The 22,100-nt window shown below is 43.1% G+C and overlaps 1 protein-coding gene across 1 annotated transcript in view; it reads right to left on the reverse strand.

Moving 5' to 3' along the window:
• The window catches only part of LOC100705914 (nuclear receptor coactivator 3), a 63,945-nt gene that overhangs the window by 15,284 nt on the left and 26,561 nt on the right, over window positions 1–22,100 (reverse strand). Inside the window, exons 2-4 of the mRNA XM_005448634.4 lie at window positions 12,268–12,354; window positions 2,731–2,838; window positions 1,748–1,908 (exon numbers count right to left, since the gene is read on the reverse strand). Coding sequence (XP_005448691.1) covers window positions 1,748–1,908; window positions 2,731–2,819 — 250 coding nt within the window. The 5' untranslated portion in view covers window positions 2,820–2,838; window positions 12,268–12,354. The remainder of the gene's footprint in view (window positions 1–1,747; window positions 1,909–2,730; window positions 2,839–12,267; window positions 12,355–22,100) is intronic.

Raw genomic sequence — 22,100 nt, forward strand, 5'->3', positions numbered from 1 at the left:
AGAAGAAGAAACAGCCAGTCCTTCACTACCAAATCTGCATCAGCAGGGGGCAGCGTTTCTCAAGTTTCACTTTTTTTTTCTTTTTTTTTAAAATTTAAAAATACAGGTGAGGAGGGAGACGGACGGAGGCAGGTTTCTCTGAGGAGCCCGTCAGGAGGAGAGGAGGGCTGGGTGCATGTGGAGCAGGTAGCTGCCGTCCTCATGCTTTATATTCAGTGTCAGACTGTGAGGGACTGGCTGGTAGGCTGGGGCTGAGAGAGAGAGCGAGCGGGAGAGAGCTAGAGAGGATCTGGAAGCTGTAATGGTGCAGGGGTAGGAGCTAAGACACCTGAATTAATGGAGGTGCTGAGGCTGAGAGGGGGAAAACACAGAAGGAGAGAAAGACGGAGATCGGGAGGTCCGGGGATGAGACAGAGGGATGTGGATGGGGAAAAATAGATTGTGTTGGCTTGTTGTATTAATGCAGAGCTCGGTCTGAGAAAGAGGCGGGGGCTGCTTGGCTACAGGAATCATTCTATCTGATTAGCTCCCAAGGGGCACTGATACCCACACAAAGAAAAAAAAAAAAAAGCCAGTGCTGCCTGCAGCCGGGCGCTGCGAAGTTAGGAAGAGAAGGACGAAAAGAAATGAGGGAAAGGAAGAGGAGAGAGAATGAGACAGAGAGAGGCTGCGCTCTATCAGTTCATTCAATATCTTAAGATGCTGGGAGCAAACCTGAAGATGCTGCAACTCATTGTGCTGCAATACAGATGAGACATGAGGAGGGAAGAAAAAAAAAAGCAGGAGAGCAGAAGTGAAGGAAAAGCAGAGAATCTTACATCCAAGTGAGATGAGAAACGGGAATGATTGATGGAGAAAAGAGCAAAATGAAGACTGGCAGTAAGACCAACTGAAAGTGAGAAGAGGAGAAGAGGAACAGGTAGAAAGCGAGAGACGAGTCTAAACACCCGTGTCATTTCTGTCTTCACTTCCTGTAACTATGGCAACCTGTCAGCAGCCAGTCAGGGCCAGCTGTAGCCTCTTCCCCTTCCTGTCGAGGTGGCAGACACTGACTGAGCCGAGCAGAAACAAGAAGGAACAAAATTTCACCACCGGCTCTTCCCCTGATCTCCCTGAAGTTCACCTTGGAAGGAAAAATTGATCCTGACACACGTCCGATTCCAGGAGTTAAAATCTGTCAGTCTGTGCACTGATGGTGCCTCTGCAAGGCAAACGCTTCAGCCTGCAGCTTTCTAGATGGTTTGCTGCAGAAATGACCGCCGCATCACGGAGATGAAACTATGACAACTATGACAAGAGCAGATGTAACTGAACTAATAATTTGGCAGTTCAGCAGAACGGATGGGCATGTGATTACCTGCAAACGTCCAATTAAACAGCCCCTGGCAAGGCCAGCACACAGCTGTGCATGGCAATATTACACACACGCAGAGACACACACACACACACTCGGGAATGACAGGTTCACAAAGCATTGCCAGTGTTTCCTCCCAAACATAAACAGTCAGGGCTGTGAAATTTGTGGGAGATGAATGACTGATCTGTCCTTGCACCTGGGCTCAGAGCAGGCATGCGTGTGCATGTGCGTGCGTACATGCTAACCCTGCAGCTGTCCATACTGCCTCTATAGCACCATAACACCTTTCCCAGTGCTTCCTACAGACACTTCCTCACAGTCTACCTGACTTTCAGGGCACCTGTCTGTTTACTGCCCCTCAGTAGCCTTCAGATCACCGTGCCCACTCACCCTGCTCTTTGATCTGGCGGATCTGGCGCACCGTCTCTTTGAGGATGGCACATTTGTCTGGTTTGACGTTGAAGCTGTCGATGTCGCTTAGGTTGGCGGAGATCAGCTCCGCCAGTTCCTCTATGTATTTGCTCTCCTGCTCCCGCCGCTTCCTCTCACACCTGCAGGGGGGCAATAAACAAAGATTAAAGCTAAACTACAGCGATGCACTTTTCTCAAAGTGTGATCAAAGTGCTGTTTCTATGTCAGAAAACAATGCAGAGTGGCTGCGAGGTAGATGGCAAGCAGTTTATTTGTGAAACCGATGTCTTCTTTGTGCCGCAAAAAATGTCTAGTTGAAATGTCAGCAGTGGTTGTATTGAAGGTTGAGAACAATGGCTATCTTACGAGTTAGTCATTTGCTGATACGGCTAACTGGACATTACTTTCTTTTTTTAAAAAAAGCTTGCAGTACGGTCACCTTTCCTGGCAAGACTTAGAAGAGTAGATCAATACCACTTCTAGTATTTTTGGATCATATTTGCCTTTATTTTTCAGCTGCAGTGGAGACAGAGACAGAAAATGTGGAAAAAGATCATCAAACGTAGGGTGAAAGGCCAGTGGAAATAAGCATCAATAACACAAAGTTGAGTCTACACACATTTACGTGGCAATGGTCAATTCAATGTGTTTGTCCTGATGAAGATCTAACTGGAATAAAAACACTTATGACTAAAACAAAGTCAGTACGCAGGCACATTTTATTTCTCGCGTTCCAACCAGGTGAAAATGGCTCTACCTTCTAATTTTCCGAGTGTAAAGTACAAAGAGGAAATAAAATAACTTTTCCAATCAAAACTACTACATTTCTTTGCACGTTTTCACTGTTACTCATCATGGCAGACATCGACATAATAGCTGTACAGCCAGAGCTCAAGAAGACACTGACCCAGTAGCCCACTTTCCTGCTTTTCCCCTCTTGTTTGCGGATCCCACACACTCACCCCAGACCAGGCGTGTCACAAGTGGAGAGCTTGCGTTTCCGGTTTTCCGAGCTTAGAGGCTCCATGGAGTTTTCCCCCAGCCCGCTCATCGTCAACACATATCAGCACCTGATAGAAAAGGAGCATAAAAAACACACACACACACACACACACACACACACACACACACACACACACACACACACACAGAGGTGTAAATAAAACTTTAATGCATTGAGTGAAGTGATTACACAGTCCCCTCTTAGCCTTTTAGCTCTCATTATAAAGGTAATTGTGAAGGCAGGAAGGCATGGCAAGCATCCTTTTGAACTCAGCAAAAATAATAAAGGCAGGTTGTAAATGAATAAAGTGCAAAACAGTACACAAGCAGGGTAAAATATGCTTATATCATGCAAATCGTATTCTCCTTGCAGAGACTGACAAACATAAACATGTCTCGTCGGCCGCCTCCTCCTCCTCCTCTTCTTATTTGGAGAATATGAGCGTAAGCATGTGAGGCTGTGTGTGTGTGCGTGTGTGTGTGTGTGTGTGTGTGTGTGTGTGCGTGTGTGTGTGGCTGTGCATGTATGAGTTCATCAGCTCGCATGGAGTATCCACGCAGGCATGCACACACATACACACAAAGACACAGGATTAGCAGTGTCTCTGATGATAAGCCACGCAACACAACTAACCCCGTTAGACAGCCGTCTGTCTCCCATAATGCATCACATTTCGTCTCCAGGAAGTGAGCTGATAAAGGTTGTGGGGATGAGAGGCAGATGGGCCAAAAAGGAGGAGGAGGAGGAGGAGGAGGAAGAGAAGGGAATAGAGGGAAGGAAAGGAAGAAATGAGGAAGGGAGGGAGAAGCCGGTGCAGTGAAGTGAGCTCTGATTGGTCATTTTCTTTGCCACAGTGACAGCAGCTGACACTGGGGAAAGGTAGGAGGGAGGGAGGGGAAAGGAGGATAGAGGGAGGGAAGAGAGGAAAGTAAATGAAGGGGAGAGAGAGCACAAATATAGTGGGAGACAGAGGAATTGCAGAGGAAGAAAAAAATACCAAGGGGGGGGGGGGAATCAGAGCAAAAAGAGGTGGTGGCAGTAGGAGGGAGCGAGCTGAGAGAAAGAGAGATAAAGGCATGTCAAAGAAAGACAGAAGGGAAGGGGAACAGGTGAAAGGAGGAGGATTTAGTAACATTCAGACAGTCTGGAGTGTGTTTTGAATGCATGTGTGGCACACAGAGTGGGCTGAAAACCGCCTGTACCCCTCTTAACCTTCACAGCCAGAGCAGCTTTTTCATTCCATTGATTACATGGTTATCCTCTGACCAGAGCACTGCCTCTCCTGCATAGAAAATCAGGCCAGCGGCAGGGGAGAGACGCCGGCCTGTTATTTAATCATCATGCGCCATGATCTCTGGTGGGATCGGAGCAAAAGCATCTGATTGTGTTGCCTTTTTATTTTTCGGTTTCAGGACAGAGAAGGTCCTAGTCTTCAGTCGTGTGAACTTGGCTTGCGAGAACGAGAACACACCTTCCTACTGAGACAGAATCAATATGAGGACTGCTTTCACGCATGTCTGCAAGACCAGGTGAAACACAAGTGTATTCTCTTGCAAGACAACAACTGGGAATACTCTCCTAAAAGCATGAGATGCTCTGAAATCTCACAGATACTCTTGCTCAATCCTTCCCTCTTTCAAATTTCTCTTTTAATCTCTCCCTCGAGTCCCTCCCTTCTAACTGACTGACTGTCTGCCTTAGTGCCTTTGTCTGCTTGCCTACCTCTTCTTGCCTATCCTACGATCTGCCTCCCTGCGTGCCCGTCTACCTGCCTCCCCGTCTGCTGCTCTTCGTTAGACAAAACCCCCGCTTGCTGTTGTCTGATGAAACCTACCACGAGGGAAATGAGGAGCAGGAGAAGCTAAAAGCAGAGAGAGGGGGAAGTACAAAGTAAGGAGGTTTCAGAACTCAAAGAGCCAAGACAAAGTGTTCGGGTGAAACTCCTTCTTTGCTCCTACACCAACCAAACCCGCCCGTCCGCCTGCCTGACTGCCAGCCTATTGATGGAGTTCTCAAAGGGGGAGTTGCTCTAATTGCAGAGTGAATGAGGCAGCCCCAGAGAATAGTTGATTAGGAGGCTGCTGAATGCCCCAGGGAAATGGGTCACCTCCAGCCTGGCGTGGGCCGCCCGCTTTTCCAGTGCGGGGAGAAAGTCAATTACACGCCACAGGCAGTGTGGGGCCTGGTGGCAGAGAGGCAGCGGGGCTGCGGTGGGTACAATACAGCAGCAGGGGGCAGTGGGAATGAGCCACGTAAAGAAGGAAATGGAAGAGGGTGATGGCGTTATTGAGGGCAGCAAGAGGGAATGGAGAGATGGGCATGAAGACGGCAATTTGAAGGAGACTGAGAGATACTGGAGATGTGAAAGGGAGTGTGCAGAGCAAAAAGCATACTGCAAACTAGCTTCCCTGCACCTGGGTTAATGTGCAGTTTGAATTAGAGTATTAGAGAAACTGGAACAAAAACTATGGAAATTAAGGTGATACTGTTTTGGAAAATGAAAGAGAAATTTTGGCAGAAAAAACCCAAAACACACAGTCGCAAAGCACATTTGTTAGTAAAACTTACAAATGTTCAAAAAACTAACAAGGAACCAACACATATTCAAGGAAATGCAAATAATAGTTATATAGATAGTTATGCGATACAAAGCCAATAATCAGGATTTTCATGGAAAAATGCAACTTGAATGTTAAACAATAGTCAAATCATCCATACCAGAATCTTATAATCTTATCTTAAGAAGACACGATTGAGTCGGTCAAGGGAGTTGTGGCAGAAAACAGCACTGGTCATATAACCGCATTTTACAAATCAACTGCTTCATGCATGCCCGCAATTATTTAAAGCCGGATTCAGAGTCACAGAAATGCATTTAAATGCAATCAACCCCCCCCCCACAAAAAAACTAAAAGAAAGCCAAAAGAAATTGGTTAAAAAGTTGGTTTGAAAAGGAAAGGAAACCGCAACAGAGGTTACAACTAGCATAAAGAAGCTAGGAAAAAAGTAGAGACAAAATCACAAATAACAGCAGGTGTCAACAGTTGGTTTTACTCCAATGTTATAAGTTCCGACTCCTCGGCAGTAGGTGCTAACACTGTCTTTTTGACGCTGCCTCCAGGTGACAGTGCACAGGTACAACATGTAGACAGGGGCATGCAAAGCTCAGTGTACCGACTACCCAACACAAAATCATGCTGGGATCTTCGTTCCTAATCCAGGTGTGACTTTTGTCCTACAATGCTACAATGCGCTCATGTTAGAGGTGTTAAGAGACTGGCATACTCCTTTAGAAATTTTTGTAGGATGATCGAACAGCTTCAGAAAGCCCCCACCAATTTCCGGTATCATCAATGAGAATTTATGTAACAGAAGATCTGACACTTTACACCCACTTCGTCCAGCCACTGTCCAACTGTGCAGAAAAAAAGCAGTCAACATCTTTCTTCTGCCTCAAGCCCCGTTTTCTCCATTTCTTATTTTCACTTCTGAATCTCACTCTATAAATCGACTGCCTTTAAAGCTGCTGTTTATGTGTGGTAGCCGTTGCTCTCTGATGTGACTGGACAGCATACTGTACATTTCTTTTCTAACCATACATCCGCTGTTTAGCCCCTAAAGCCTGAATCACAAGCAAAAGTGGAGTGTTTATTGAGCTTTTTGGTGTGTCTAAAAAAGAAATTAAGTATCAGTTTGTACATATGAGTTTTAATTTGTCCAGGATTTTTGTATAATATGCACTGGTGATCTAGAGGCCTCAAAAACTCAAATATGCTACACTTGGAGTCACAGGGTTAGAGAAACAGTAACACAAATGTATTCTTATGTACCTCTGTTTGGAGAAGCTCATTAGAATGATTTCTAATTATGAGGTTAAAGGACACTGGGAAGTAAAATAGGAGCAGAAATCAAAGTTCGCACCTACATTAGACTTCATAACAAATTTGTATGTTCTCTCTATCCCTGCAGAGAGGTTATGAAACAGCACTGGCTTTTCACTGACAAACAACAGCAATGAAAAAAAAAATTAGCTCCCATCTGACTGGTCATGGGAAAGTCTCCTCGTTTGATGACAGGTGAAGGTTTGAGGACTCATGCAGGCAAGCAGCTCTGAACTTTGATATTAAGTTTGACCTGATACTCAACCCTGATCTTGAACTGAGTGATTCCAAGAGGCCATCACCTTCATGCTGACAGCTGACCCACATATTATTTGGGTCAATGGGCGAATGAGGCAGGAGGATCGTTCAGGTCAGCACTGCTGTGGCGTCACTTGGGGTGAAGCTAAACTTCTGAGGTCTGCTAAAGGACAGTAGCCTGCCAATGACCCTGGATCCCGGAGCCCAGTGGGAGCACGACTCACCAGGAACCACAAGGTTTATGGCTTTATGGCAAAACCAGAGGAAATGGCTCACCTCATAAAACAGAAAGCATACAGTCCTGTTGACTAGTGAGAGATCTAATTCACACACAACGTTGCTTTCAAAATATCCCCCTTAACTTTGGAATAGACCTAAAGAACAGATTCTTTAGTCTTGGCAGGAAGAAGTACATTATTCATTATGGAGAAAATACAGACACCGCACTGACTGATGGGTAAGCTACAATCAAAGCAGCATTGCTAGGCAACTGTCAAAATCCCACGATGAACACGTTCCTACTCATTCTCATGAGTGCTGAACACAAATTGACATTAATGAGAGTTTACTAGATTTTTTTTTTTTTAAATGCAACCCATGCAGAAAAGAGAAAAAAAGATGGATGAGATGATGGACAAGAAACTCCACAGAGAAATGGAGTCGTTCTATTTTGGTGATGGACCAAATACTAGGTGGAACAAGCAAATTCACTTCTGCAGTTTGTGGGCTTCATACATCCTTTAGAGCCACCTTTTGGGGTTCTTTATTGTTGCTACTATTTTTATCTCTTGCACATATGATGTCAATGTCATAATCTTAGTTAGGATGGTAGGCAGAGACTGGATCAGAAGACAAACAAAAACCACATACTGCTTTTGTCTCCTGGCTATAAAAGCAGACAGCAGAGGATTTACTAATGAACTGACACAAGATATTCATGGTGCCCAGAGGGAGAATCAAGTCAGAGCATAAGGACAGGGCATTAATCTATTTCATGTGTCCTCACACTTGGTTAAGAGGAGGGGTGGCGCCTGGAAGGAAGCTGTCTGATGTGACTGTGCTTTCTCACAAGCAGCCTCTATCAGGTAATGTATAGGCAAGTTCAGGACTACGGTGAAGCACGATGTGATTTCCCCGTGCTTTGTGTTGCTCCTAGGCAATCATGACAATGTTGGTCCACATTGCAACTGACCAATCCTGTTGTCTCTGCATTCAGTTAGCATTAGCCAAGAAGTTAGCAAACAGTATTAAAAACTATCACAAGGAAACCAACACAAGCAACCTAAATTTGGCAAACAGCAAATATTACCATTCCAATTTGTTCCAGAAGAGAGTTTTGTATAAACAAAGACATTTATTATTTTGCTATATGAATAATAAAAACCAAACATGTTTTAAGCTTTTGTCTAAACATTTTCATTAATCCAATGACAAAAAGCTCTGAGGTAAACAAATAAGACTGCAAAAGTAATGTAACTCATCTTTAGATCACATCACATTTACTTTGAAGACACACGTCTCAAAAGCACAGATTCTAGACAATTATTGAGCACAATCATGGTTTCCACAGATGAATCACCTTAATTTTTAAGACCCAATGGCAGCTGTGGCTCAGGGCTCAGGTTGTCTAATAATTGGACTGTCGTGCTTCCATCCCTGACTATCCTGATCTGCATGTGGAAATACTGAGCCTCTAATTGCCCTCCACGTAAGATACCAAGATACAGTTGTGGTCAGAAATTTACACAGGCTTTTTCAAGGTCTGGAAGAAGACCCAATTTTGTCATCCTCAGATGAAAGGGAACGGATTAAGATGTTCAGGAAGAACCCAAGAACCACCCAGCCTGAAGGGAGTTTTACGCTGCCATGGACTGAGAGGGTGCCGACCAAGAAAAAACTCCCTGCTCCAAAATCGACACCTACATGGGCAAGCCAAATGCTTTCTGGAGAAAAGTCTTCACATGAGACAAAGATTGAGTTTTTTGTCACAATCACAAGAAGTTTGGTGGACTAAAGGTGAGGCTTTGCATGGTGGTGGTAGCATCACTGGTGTACTGCCTCAAAATTCTTCAACCTTTCGTCAAATCAAAAGCTACAGTTGAAAGTGGGATACAATTGAGTGTTCAAAGGGGACAATGATCCCAAACACACTTAAAAACTGGTTTTGGAGATAAAGCAGGCTGACATTAAACTTTTAGAATAGCCTTCCCGAAGTCCTGAACTCAAACCTGCAGAATTTGTGGACTACTGTTAAAAGCTGGATCTGTGCAAGGAACAACCAATTTAAAGGAACTCTACCAATTCTGCCAAGAAGAGTGGTCAAATATTCAGCCACAATCATGGCAGAAGCTTGTTGATGGTGACCAACTCGCTCAGGGACATTTAACCAACTATCACTGGAGGTGTATGTACATATTTTAATATTTGTATCTGCATGTGTACTTTTGACCCTGTGTTCATTAGAGAAAATCCAAAATAAATTCAAACTTGTACACACAATTCTTGTTTTTTTAAAATTAATTAAAGATGCATGCTGTACTATGATTCCACCCTGGAAAAAGAACAGTTCAAAGAAAAAATTAAAAGCCTAAAATCACAGTGACAGTCACGCCCATGATAATGACTGTATGCAAACTTCTGACCACAACTGTAGATGCACAGAATGAAGTGTTGTATGTATATGTGTGAATGTGGTGTAGTGTTCAAGTGCTTAAAGTGATCAGTAAGACTAAACGGTATCTCATCCATCCATCCCTCAGTAACTACACTAACCAAACACTGCTCCCGCTCAGTCACATTTTTGGACTGTGCGAGTGTGTGTGTTCTTCCACTTTGGTGGAAACAATAAAATTATTTCCAATAAGATGAGCATCACTTCAATATTACTGATGAGTAACACTCGCTGACGCCAGATTAAAATGGATGAACAGCAGAGAAAAACTGAATTAGGTTTGGGAAAAAAGCAAACAAAGTGGAGAGTCGACAGACCTCCCACAACACAATGAGTCACAGCAGTGGGGGGGAAAAAGGTGCAACAAACAAGAATGAGTCGGAAAGAGTTAGTGGGGGTAGGCGGCAAGCGAATGGGAAAAGATTAGCAACAGCAAATACAACCTCAATCTATCACCAATCTGTGTTGTACATCATCTGTAGACAGGCGGGATTATTCCCATCTAAACATCATAATAAATATCTTGGGTTTCCCCTGAGTGGATTCAGTCAACGTGCAGGCTCCATTAGAAACTTTTATTGTTTGCTGTGCACAAAAAGCCTCATGGTTAATCTTTCAGTTTATCTAGAAACTAATTCATTTGTCATCTCTCAAATGAGATAACAGATCCGTGGCGCTGCCTGCTATCAAGCTTTCCTTGAGTTTGTTTGAACATCTCTCTTTCCATTTTTTCCTGATTGGAGGCGATAAGACCGTGGCGACAGGGTGGTCTAGCCAGAGTGCTTGTTGCTGGCGACAAAAGGGAGGAGCAGACAGGAAGGGACAGAGGAAAGGGAGAGAGAAGGTGACAGAGTTAGAGGGGCAGGCATGCTCAGCCTGGGTGATGCAAATAGCCCTGCTGTCGCCTCCCCCGCCTGCCAGGCTTTCATAATCTCTGTTGACAAAACAGAGGCACACGGCCCATGTCTGGCCATGTAAACTCACACCAGCAGCACGACAAGCTGCTTCAACTACTCACACAAGTTGCAAAGACTGTCTTCTATCCTAATAATAAAAATGACGTGGTCCTTAACAGGTCCTTAAATGACACCGTGTAAGTTATTTAACAGAAACTAAGACGACTACTGAAGCATTGTGTGAAAAACTACATACACATTTAAACCTGGATTATATTTGGTTGTGGACATGGACAGCCAAGTAGTCATTCCCGTTATACTTCCTTAAAGTTCGCTTGAAGTCCGCTCTCAGGTGCATGCATAGTTGGTGCATTATAATGTAATTTCTCCACGAACAAGTCCTTGTGATCACAAGAAACAGAGCGGTATGCAGACTTTTGCGTGGACCCTCATGCTGACTCGGCGATGGAAAAATTTACATCACAGAGAGCCAAGCGGACTCCCGGATGTGTAAAGTATAAAACCTGCTTTCCTGGTTCCATAGGAATTAAGAGGGTAAGTCACAGAAAGGTTATCCACAAGTGGAAAGACAGCTGTCAATCATCTATTGAGCGGAGGTACCCAAAATTTACACATCTGTGTGTCTGATCAGGTGCAAGCAGATTCAGAGATACTATGATGATATCAAAGTAGGATATCAAAGGATTGATAAAGATAAATCAAAAAAGTCCAGCACCTCTGCTTTAGAAATGAGCAATTCATTCAATTAATCCTTGAAGTTCTAGCGTGTGTGTTACAAACAATTGTACCCACTTGTCTCAACCATGTAATAAAGTTGAACCTGTTTAATTAAAAAAAAATGCACATGAAAATGAACCAAAATGGAGACCCAGTCTAAAAGTACACTGCTGAATGTGTAATCAGGTTTAGATAATACCTTTGTAATTACAGATCAAGTTTTTTATTTTTATTTTTCTATTGATTCGATGAGTTTTCTGCTCATCCAAAACCCTGAAGTGCCTCAACTGCCCATCACCTGACATTTATGCAGAGAAATCAACAAAGCCTTCACTTTAACTCACTGTGGAAGATTCCTGGAAGTATCCTTGCCTCACCTCATCCTTATCCCTCCTATTTTCTTCTGGTTCAGACACAGTGTCTCCCCTCCTATGGCCTGGACTCTCCTTCCTCCCTTTTCTTACCAACATCACTCCTCACACAATCACTGCTGCTATAAGTGCAACAGCAGCGAGTTTGCAAAAAAACATGTGTGTGAGAATTCACGTGAACGAAAGAGAGAGTGTGGTTTGGTTAAGTGTGGGTACACTTATGTGTTTGCGAGTGTGTGTGTTGTCGTCACCTGCAGACAGGGGTAAAAGATTAATGCTCTCTTTCAGCCTCTGTGGCAGGTAGAGCACAAAGAATAATTTGATTTCTCCTCCTGTCTCCCTGCTGTCTTCCCACTCTTCATTTTCTCATCTGCCTGAAAATCGTTCGCAGCCCTCTTTGTTTCCCTTGTTGCTACCGCCACTACCGGTCTTTTTTCGTAAACTATTCCACCTTCCAAAATTCAAACACACACACATGCACTAAAAAACAAAAAAAACAAAAACCCCACCTCCATAAAATATTTGCCTCAAAAACACACACACACTTTTCTCTGCATTTCAGCGTTCAGGTCAGGAGGATGTTGCAAGAGTGTGGCAACAACAAGAAACTGTCTCTGACAAACCGTTCAACCTGAACCCAGCAGGCCGTTACCATGCCAACCGTACGGGATGTTAGCCCACCTTTCGACGGCGCCAAGATGATGGACGATCAGGTCCCCCCTCCCCTCGCTTTGGGGGCGCGGTCCTATGTGGGCTGATCAATGGAGTCTGGAGAGAAAAGAAAAAACAAACACACACACACACACACACACACACACACACACGCAAAAAAGTTTAACAATCATGCTCAACAGTGCATGTTCATTAGGGCAATATTAATGAATAACAAGCAGCATTATTAATCAGCAGCCTGAAGACACATGCACAGGAAGCACCATTAACGTCTTAATGAGGAGAAGAAACTGCGAGGGAGCCCAGCCTCGCTATGTGCTTTTGTCTTCATTACGTCTGCACACGTACAGAGCAAACACATCATGGCTCCTGTGCATTTGCATTAACACGCAGACCTCTCCCACAACCTGACCAAATACACACACACACACACACACACACGCATGCATGCACACACACAAAAAGGGATGTTGAGACACAAGTTTTACAGGAAGCCAAAGAGCTGAAACCTGAAAGTGAAGACAGCATGTGATCCACAATTCAGCCACCTGCGCTAAATACAAAAAGTTTAAAAAAAAAAAGAAGAAAAAGTGAAGTGCCTTCACATCTTTCCCTCTAAATGAATACTTCAGAAACACAACTGGATATAAACATGAAGCCTTTATTGGCAAATATCCACTGTGGCGTGCGGACTTGGAGTAAGAGCACAAAAACAAACTATTAGGCTAAAATCACTGCGCTAATTCCAAAAGCACATAATAGGCTAATTTGTGTCCATTTAGATCCTGATAAGAAACGCTGTGTGTGTGTGTCTGTGTGTGTTCTTTGGCCATGAGTTGTTGTAGTAGCTCAAGTGTTCAGCGTCTGAACAATCCAAGAAGAGTATCCCGTAGGGGTAAACAGTGCGTAACCATGGGGAACGCTGGGCGTTTCCATGACACCCTGTCATCGGTGAAGCACACCACAAGGGTGGCTCATGTTCTTCTGTCGCTGTACCTCAGCGCGTGTGTGCGTCTGTGTGTGTGAGAGACAGAAAGTAGGTTTACTTTCATTTTTATTAAATGAATGATGAGAGCGTCATGTCGGAGTCTCTGAGTTCAGCTTGAGTGCGTCTGTGGGATTCTTTTGTTAATCTCACGTCTACCAGGCTACCGTTCTTCTTCTTGTAAAACAAATGCAAAAAATGTAATGTATTGTTTATTGCAAGTGTTTCAGTCTTAATATATTGTTAAGTATTTCTACTGTAAATTTCATCAACATTTCATTTTAAAATATAATTACTTTACATTTATTATCTATAGAAACACCGGCACTGAACAGCAGCAAAATGAGCTCCTGAATTATTTTTTCTAGTCGTCCTTCTATAATGGAAAGTTTTTTATTGCCATCAAAAGCCGATGAATGCCTTAAAGCAGAGATCGGTGGGATGCACTAACAACAGACTTTGGAATCGAGAAAAAAAAGGTTTTCATGAGCTGTTGTGCTGAAAAACTGAGGCTTTCAGGAGACAAATGTAGATTCAAAAATAGCATGTTAGGCAACAGCAAGAAGATTTGAAAAACCTTAAGCAAATATTTTAAAACCATATGAAATATTTCTTCATGTTACTCAATGTTAAGTCAAAGAATCCATCCATCACTTTCTGAACCACTTATCCAGCTAGCCTATCCTAGCTGACACAGGTCGCATGGCAAACAGAGAGGCAGGAAACCATTCACCCTTAAATTCACACCTACAGCCAATTTTCAAATCACTAAATAATCTAACATGAATGTTTTGATGCTTCTGTGGGAGAAAGCCTGTTAGCCATATTTAACTTTCTCAGTTAAATATGGATAACTGAGAAAGTTACGATCAGTGACCTTCATCTATGGTCATCTACAGGTCAACCATCAACATCTACGAAGGTTGGCGGTTCGATCCCTGTAAGATACGGAACCCTGAGTTGGTCCCAATGCATTCATCAGATCGTCAGTGTGTGTGTGTTAGATCGCTAAAGGCATTTTGTTTGCACTTCAGTGTTCTTTTTCTTATGTCTGATGGACTGTGTCTCTAAAGCGGGATTCATGGTCCAGCACAGGTAGCGGGTTAGCTGTCCGGGTACAGCCCATCTGCATGCAGAGAGCTCTGTTGTCAGATGGAGGCAGTGTAGAAAATATGTGGTGCAACCAGTCTGTGGACCGCTCTTTCTTGTGCTGTGATTGGTCTGTCAGCCAGCCACGCAGAAGAGCGAAGCCATACAGAGTGTTACAAACAATGAAAAGCATCCTCTGCAGTCGGTGCTTGAACTTTATATACTGTATTTATTGATCTTTATTTATGAGTGTTTTTGTCACCTCTCCTTCTCTAGTCCAGCCCACTTGTCAACCAATCAACATTAGACAGATGCTTACATCATCCGTTTCTACCGGTGCACAGTCAGGATCTAGGAGAACTGTACAGGATTGTGTCTGGGGTGGGTGAAAATACCTCTCCAGCCCCCGTCTGACTGGAAACGTGCAGGGACACATTTGCGAGACCATACAGATGTTGTATTCAATAGTGCAACCCCCTCAGGATTATTGATGGACAGATGGTGGCTCCATGCTAGCCACACCTTGAGCAATTATTCAAAACCACAACCATCAGAATACTTCTAAATTTAAGATTTTCACTTGAACACTGACTCTTTGCACACCTTCTTTATGTAAGATAGCTGGACTTAATTCAATATAATTTTGTGCAGATGAGTCACGACATAATCAAAAATTAGAAAGAAAAAAAAAAAGCACCTCAGACGAATCAGCTTTTACACTACTCGGTTATACTCACACAAAAACTGTGAATTGCGGAACAAAATGTATTTTTAAAGCAGTTTGTTACACTGTGTATGTTTACGTGTGTGTTATATGCCTATATGCCATTCACCATCAGCGACCTGACCGCTGGCTGCACCCATGATTGGGAGCAGATGGAGGCTGTCGGTGTGTGCATGTGTGTGTTAGCGGGCAGGAGACAGGAGGAGGAGGAGGGGTGAGCGCTCTAGTTTAGGTGATGTATGGACTCTCACACACCAACAAAGACCCTCCTTCAACCGATGTGTTTCCTATTAATTGAAAGGGGAGAAAAATAGAGCCGGAGAATGACTGCTTAAGCAGGGAGAATTTATAGCTCGGCTGCGACAAAGACTAACTGACTCGATTTTTTTGTGCAAAAAGTTTAGGGGGGGAAGACTCGTTCTTTGTGCTGTGCACGAGCAGGGACAAGAGAGTCTTCAGTGTGATCATTACTGTTCTTTGTGCTCACTTTGAAACAGCCGTGAAAACCAGAATGAATAAAATGGTAGTTAACTGCATGTGGCGCTGCTCATACTGGCGTAAAGCCTTGAATTTAAAAGCAGTGTGAATGAGCTTAAGATTCAGAGTCAATGAAGAAATGTTGAGCTTAGGCCTTTTTACAGTCTGCTCTCCTCTGAACACGTGTCTGTTTATCTCCTCGCGCTCTTCAATTACTCATCACCACAAAGCTAAACAAGCTTCAGCCTTGTACTGTCTGAATGTTTGCTTGCTTTGCCTTTCATCAATGCAACCCGAGCGACACAATAAATATCGTATACAGCGGCATCTTCTTCTCGTTAAAGCGACTGCGCTTAAAGATGCAATAAAGATGCAGCCGCAGTTCACAGTTTAAAGGGGATGCTCGCACAAGAGCCGTTAACTTCATGAACACGACGTGCGCAGCGCATCGTGAGTTTCACAGAAGGAGCGGGTATTTACGGCAGAGATTTCGTCTCGGCGGCATTTCTGCATTTCGAAGCCGCAATCAGAGAAGCTGATTTAGCTCAGCTGTCAGGCTGTTGTGACTTTTGAGGTTTCTTCCTCTTTACTCGTTGCATGATACTCCAGAATCCACTGAATCATTGTTTACTGGGCCTCCTCTTTGTTCCTGAAAATCACCTCGTTTGGCCTTGACCTTAAAACCAGGTGACTTACAGACCTCTTTAACAGCTGCTAAAAGTGCTGGTATTAAGAAGTGAAACAAAAGTAACACTTTCACTCAAATGTATGCAAATCAGAACAAATCCAAAAATAGTCAAATAAGAAATTACCTTCTCAAGTTTTCAGTTTCTCAGCTCAAACAGGCGTTCATGGTGATCTACGCTAACATCTTCGTCTTGAATCGCAGTGGTCCGCAAGCTGAACCACAACATGCTACACCTCCAACTTGTGCTGTATGGCACTTTAATCTAGTTGAGGATGAAGAGAATATAAAGAAACAGATACTTCCTCATCTGGCGTCTTAATGACAACTGTAAAACTGCGTGCAACCAATGAGCAGTCAGGATAAGATAAAGATGGTAAAACTGGACACGTGCCTTCATCTGGTATCATCAGCTGAACCAGGAAGAAAACCAGGAACGAGGGCCATGCTGTCATGCAAGAAAGTGAAATAATCCCTCTTGCTAACAAAGTCCATTACAGTGTGGATTTATAGGAGACTAATCAGTAAGCGGGTGATCTTTCTTAAGTAGACTCAAGGCCTACAGACAAATAAGTACAAATAATATTTCAAAACAAGTTCACTGCAGTAAAAGCACTTTGGGGAATCAGTGGTCTAAAATTGGCGAATGAGGTACTACAAACTCCAGTGGAAAAATATGAATCCAGGTATAAAGTGCATGAAGCCGCAAATGCATTAAGATAAAAGAAACACTGAGACAAAGACCCGATGTACCTTTGCTAGATATGGGACCGACTGGACCCTTTTACAAAAAGAACAAGTGCATTTTTAAGCCGGAAAAAAAGCCCTGCGTTGTATGAATGGCACTGAACCTTTTCCAGTCCTTTCCTCGCTCCGATGTCAAGAAATGGCACAAAATCCAGGTTTCAGTGAATAAATAGAAACAAATAATGAATAAACAAATAAATACAACAAACACTGGATTAAATGAAAGGTAAACTAACACCGACACAAGGCTAGTATACAGCACCAGCTGCAGTCATCACCGACCCGGGATGTAACTGATACACTAAATGCCCTTCCTGATGCATCCCTCACCTTTTATCCAGGCCTGGTACTAGCAGCGCAGTGACTTTTGCCCCCACATAGCTGGCATGTGTACAAACTCTAGCTGTCCAACTGAGATGGACAGTTATAGAAGTGAAATGACTCATTTGAATCATATTCAGTCCACTTGCTGTCATAAAGTCAAACTTGCATCGGGTTAATAATTTGGCTCATAACATTTGTGAGCACAAATGGCTTCAGCTGAGAAACACATCTACAGCACTCATATAGTTAAGTTTTTTGGTTTTGTTTCTGCCAAACAAAAAACTAAATCCAAAGTGAAACCAGCTATGCAATCTTAATTAAATGGGACCTATTATGCTCATTTCCAGCTCCGTATAGTTTATTCTTGGACTCTACTACAGTCTAGATTTATCTCATAATAGGCCTTACTTCAGCCCCCCTCAGACTGCCCCTTACAAACAGAAGGTTTGGACAGCAGATGGGTGGCATCATAAAGACCCACGGGTAGAAAAAAACTGAAGCGGCGCATTTAGAGGAGTCTGAAGCCTCAGATTCTTTGTACATATGTACAAACAGGCTTTTAAAACCAGTTTTAAAGCTCATTTTGTCTTTTTTACCTTGAGTTCAGTTTGAGTCCATCAGTTTTTTTATGTTGCAGTATCTTTTTTAGTTACATTTGTTCATTTTTATGGTTTATTTTGTTGTATTTACTTTATTTATCTATGGTTTTATCTTGGTAGTTTTGTAGCTTGTTGCTTTTAAATGTGCTATAGAAACAAATCTAACACTGACATTCACATGTATGCTGACATCATCCACACATGATGGAAAATAAGAAATATTAAGTCCCTTTAAAGTTTTCTTGGAGTATTCTGACAGCTGAAAATCAGTTTTTTAACACGCTTTAAAAATGTTAAAAAAAAAAAAAAAAAAAAAATCACGTCCAGACGGATCTTTGTCTTTAAGAAATCTCTTCAGGCGTCTGATGAAGGCACAGAAACTTCAGACTGATCCAGGAGTCGTTTCTGTGTGAGCTTTATTCCTTTCCCCCTCTCTCGTCCCTTCTCCTCACATTTTATAACAGGCTTTTTCTCTCCGTGTGTCTATCTTCTGTAATGGCCGTGAATAAGGGAAATTGTGTGCACTAGCCAGCATACACAACAGCACAGTGAAGACAGCATAAAAGTACATTGTGTGAAAGTGAGTGTGTGTACTCTGGGTGACTCTGCTTTAGTTTTGCTTCGCCCAGTCCCCCTCCAACAAACCCGGCGCTCACACTGGAGCAAAATACGAGCCAAGCCACATCTTGGCACCTTGCCTCCCCTTAAACAAATCAGACCATAGAGGCTAATATAAAAACTCTGAGTCCAAAGCTCGCCTCCACAGACAATGGGGTACAAAGAGGGGAGCCACTCTCAGCTACCCCACTCTGTCTTAAATGAACCCGTACAAGACTCAGAGCTGCTATTCACCCCCAACAGCAATAGTTTCACCACTGCCTCCATCATCTACACCCTCTTTTTGTTGCTTTTAAATGGAGCTTTGATGTTATATTGTTCTCAACAGGCCTTGCTTAAAAAACACTAATTGCCACTAAACTAAGAAGCAATTTGCTTCCAAAGTGAGAGAGAACTTTCCATCTTTAGACCAATTACTGCTATCATAGCGCACAGCCTGCTACTTCAAACTTCACACTTCAGAGAGGGGATAAGAGGGGGTGGAGGATGAAGAAAAGCAGAGGGAAAGCGTCTGGCTCGGGGCAGAAATAGGCCAAGCAGGTCTAAAAAATAAAACTCATCCAGCCATCCAGGGTGTGTCTGCTGTAGGCTGCCATCAAACATGCATTTACATATTCAAAAAAAGAAACAGGCGTTTGCATGAGTCATCCTTTCCAAGAAGGTAGAGGAAAACCACAGCACACTGTATCGTGCTACAGTACAGTAGGAAGTGTGCAAGATTTCGTTAGTTCCAACATTAAACATGAATCTGCAGTTAAGCTGCTAAATGAACTGTTAAAGCGAAGCAACTATAAAAAGAATAAAAGAAAAGTTAGCGTATCCGATTTTTGCCACTTTAAAATGATTTTAAAAATTACACTCTTGTAATAAAAATTATTTTAGATAGTACTCAAGTTCAAAAACTAAGGCGATCACTTCACACATGCACAGTCTACTCTATTTGTGTTTACGGTCTCATCTCTCCACATAAATTAATCATTTTCAGCCAATGACTAAAAACAGTGAACTAAGAAACGTGAATAGGGTTAAGTGTAGTTTTATGACCTCATAAAGTTTGTCGTTTCCTCTTCTTCCATTTAGGGGTCACCACAACGGGTCATCTGCCTCCATCTCAACCTATCCCTAGCATCCTCCTCTGTGACACCAACCCGCCGCATGTCCTCCTTCACTACACCAACGAACTTCCTCAGAGGTCAACCTGAGCTGTCCCTCTGATACACTCATTCCTAAGCTTGTCCATGAGAATCTCAGCATCTTCACCTCCAGCTTGCCACCTGTCTTTTTGTTGGTGCCACCACCTCCAAACCATACATCACAGCAAGTCTCACAGTGAACAACGAAAGCCCTACACTTTCACTGTTACCGACTTTCATTCTTTTTCTCTCCAGAGCACATCTCCACCTCTCCTCTTTCACTACAGATCACAGTGTCGTCTGCAAACGTCACAGTCCACGGAGAACAAGCTTCACTTTTTCAAGCTTCACCACGGTGATCATGGTCTCAGTACCGTAACTGAAACAGGAATGATAAAAAAGTGGCACGAGAAAACACCACCCTGCTTTGCATCACAGCATTTAGTTTCATTTGTTCAGTAGCTTCTGGTGCCGGGCAACTTTGCAGGGGTTTAAGTGACACACACTCATGAGCGAAAATTAAGCGAAGAACAAGCATTCAGAATTGTGTTGATACTTTTCAGGTCTCCTGTTGTAAATGAAACCTTTTTTATGTTTCTCCATTCATTACTCCAGACTTCTCCCGTAATTTTTCACCCGAGAGCATGTTGCTTGTTTTTCTTTGTTAAAACTACACGAACCTTTAATGAAAGTGTAGTCATTGGCTCCGAGTTTAAAACCTCACAGTGTTCGAGTTGACGCCGTGTTTGTGTGCACAGTAAATTAGCGAGTGACAGACGAGAGCCCAAGTTACTTCCAAGAACACGAGCTGCAAAGTATCACCATAAATCATTGACGATATGTGTCATTAAAAAAAACAACTTTGCTGAACTGTAATTGTGCGTTTATGTCAACAGGGATCGTTGTCAACACCTAAACCTTGCCACGTGCTGAACACGTATGGACAGAGGACAGTATGAGATTGGCTAAATAACTACATTAAAGTGCGGATGCATTCTTCCTCATCGGTAATGGCGCAGAGCCACAAAGAGTCCTGATAAGATAAGGACAGTGAAGAAAACAGCCACACGGGGACGAACTCTGTGAATGAGCGTGTCGTAAAGACACCTCAGGGTCAAAACATGTTTGGAGCACTAAGTCTGACACGTGCCTACACAGTCAAACACAGTACAGGGTTAAATAAAACGCCTCACTGGGAGCCATTAATTATGCAGGGACTATGCATTATCATAACATAGAGGTCTGTTACTGTGAGTTAATTAACAATGAACCAAGAGGCATGGCTGTCATATCAAAGAACGACGAATGACTGGAGCTTTGGTAAATACTTAAAACACTGTTGTCATCACAGAGCATAAATTACCTAGTTACAAGCCTCATGGGGTACAGAAAGAAAAATGCAGGGAAACTGCAGAGAAAACACTCACCTGCTTTCCTTTTGGTGATTGTAAAATGAATTAAAATTGAGGGGGGAAAAATAAGGGCTTTCAATATCGCTGTTAGTGTATGATCTAATTAGTGTGACAGGTCAGTCAATAAGTCACTCCTCTCCATATCTAAACACACCCTTAATTGTTCACCTGCTGCCAACTTCTCACAGCAGAATCCAACTGGAATTAAAAACCTGCAGTTTGCACATTACCTAAAAGTCATTTATTGTAAGGCAGCAATGTAGGTTTCAATAAAAACTGAAACATGTAACTCTAAAACAAAAGGCTGGCTCAGACTGAAATAATCTTAGATAGGTGTAGCAAATAAAATGCCTTCTCTGCTTCTATAAAGAAAAAGACCTTAACACACTGCTCAAAATAAATAAATAAATAAATAAGTTTGAAAACGCATCATACCTCAATGGAAATAAAATCATGCTGGACATCTACACTGATATGGACAGGGTAATGTGTAAATCAATAGTTTGTATGCCTCCACATGCTTGTATGCATGCCTGACAACAATGGGCATTGGGTTTCCATTGAGATGATGGATGTTGTCCTGGGGGATCTCAGATCTGAACCAGGGCATCACTGAGCTCCTGGCCAGATTGAGGTGCAGCCTGGTGGATGGACCAAAACATGATGTCCCAGAGGTGTTCTTTTGGATGTAGGTCAGGCGAGCCTGTCAGTGGTATCAATTTCTTCAACCTCCAGGAACTGCCTGCAAACTCTTGCCACATGAGGCCGGGCATTATTGTGCACCAGGAAGAACCTAGCACCCACTACTCCAAGGATTTCAAAGACTGCCCTGACTACCTCATGGCCTAGCCTGTAGAGGTCTGTGCGTCCCTCCGTGGATATGCCTCCAGGACCCACCACCAAATCATTCATGCTGAACAATGTCACAGGCAGCATAACGATCTCCTTGACTTCTTCATACCTTTAACCTTTGTCACATGTGCTCAGGGTGAACATGCTCTCATCTGTGAAAGCACATGGCAAATGCCATTTGGGCTCCACACTGCCGG

This window comes from Oreochromis niloticus, linkage group LG20, assembly GCF_001858045.2.
Source record: "Oreochromis niloticus isolate F11D_XX linkage group LG20, O_niloticus_UMD_NMBU, whole genome shotgun sequence".
Taxonomy (NCBI): Eukaryota; Metazoa; Chordata; class Actinopteri; order Cichliformes; family Cichlidae; genus Oreochromis; species Oreochromis niloticus.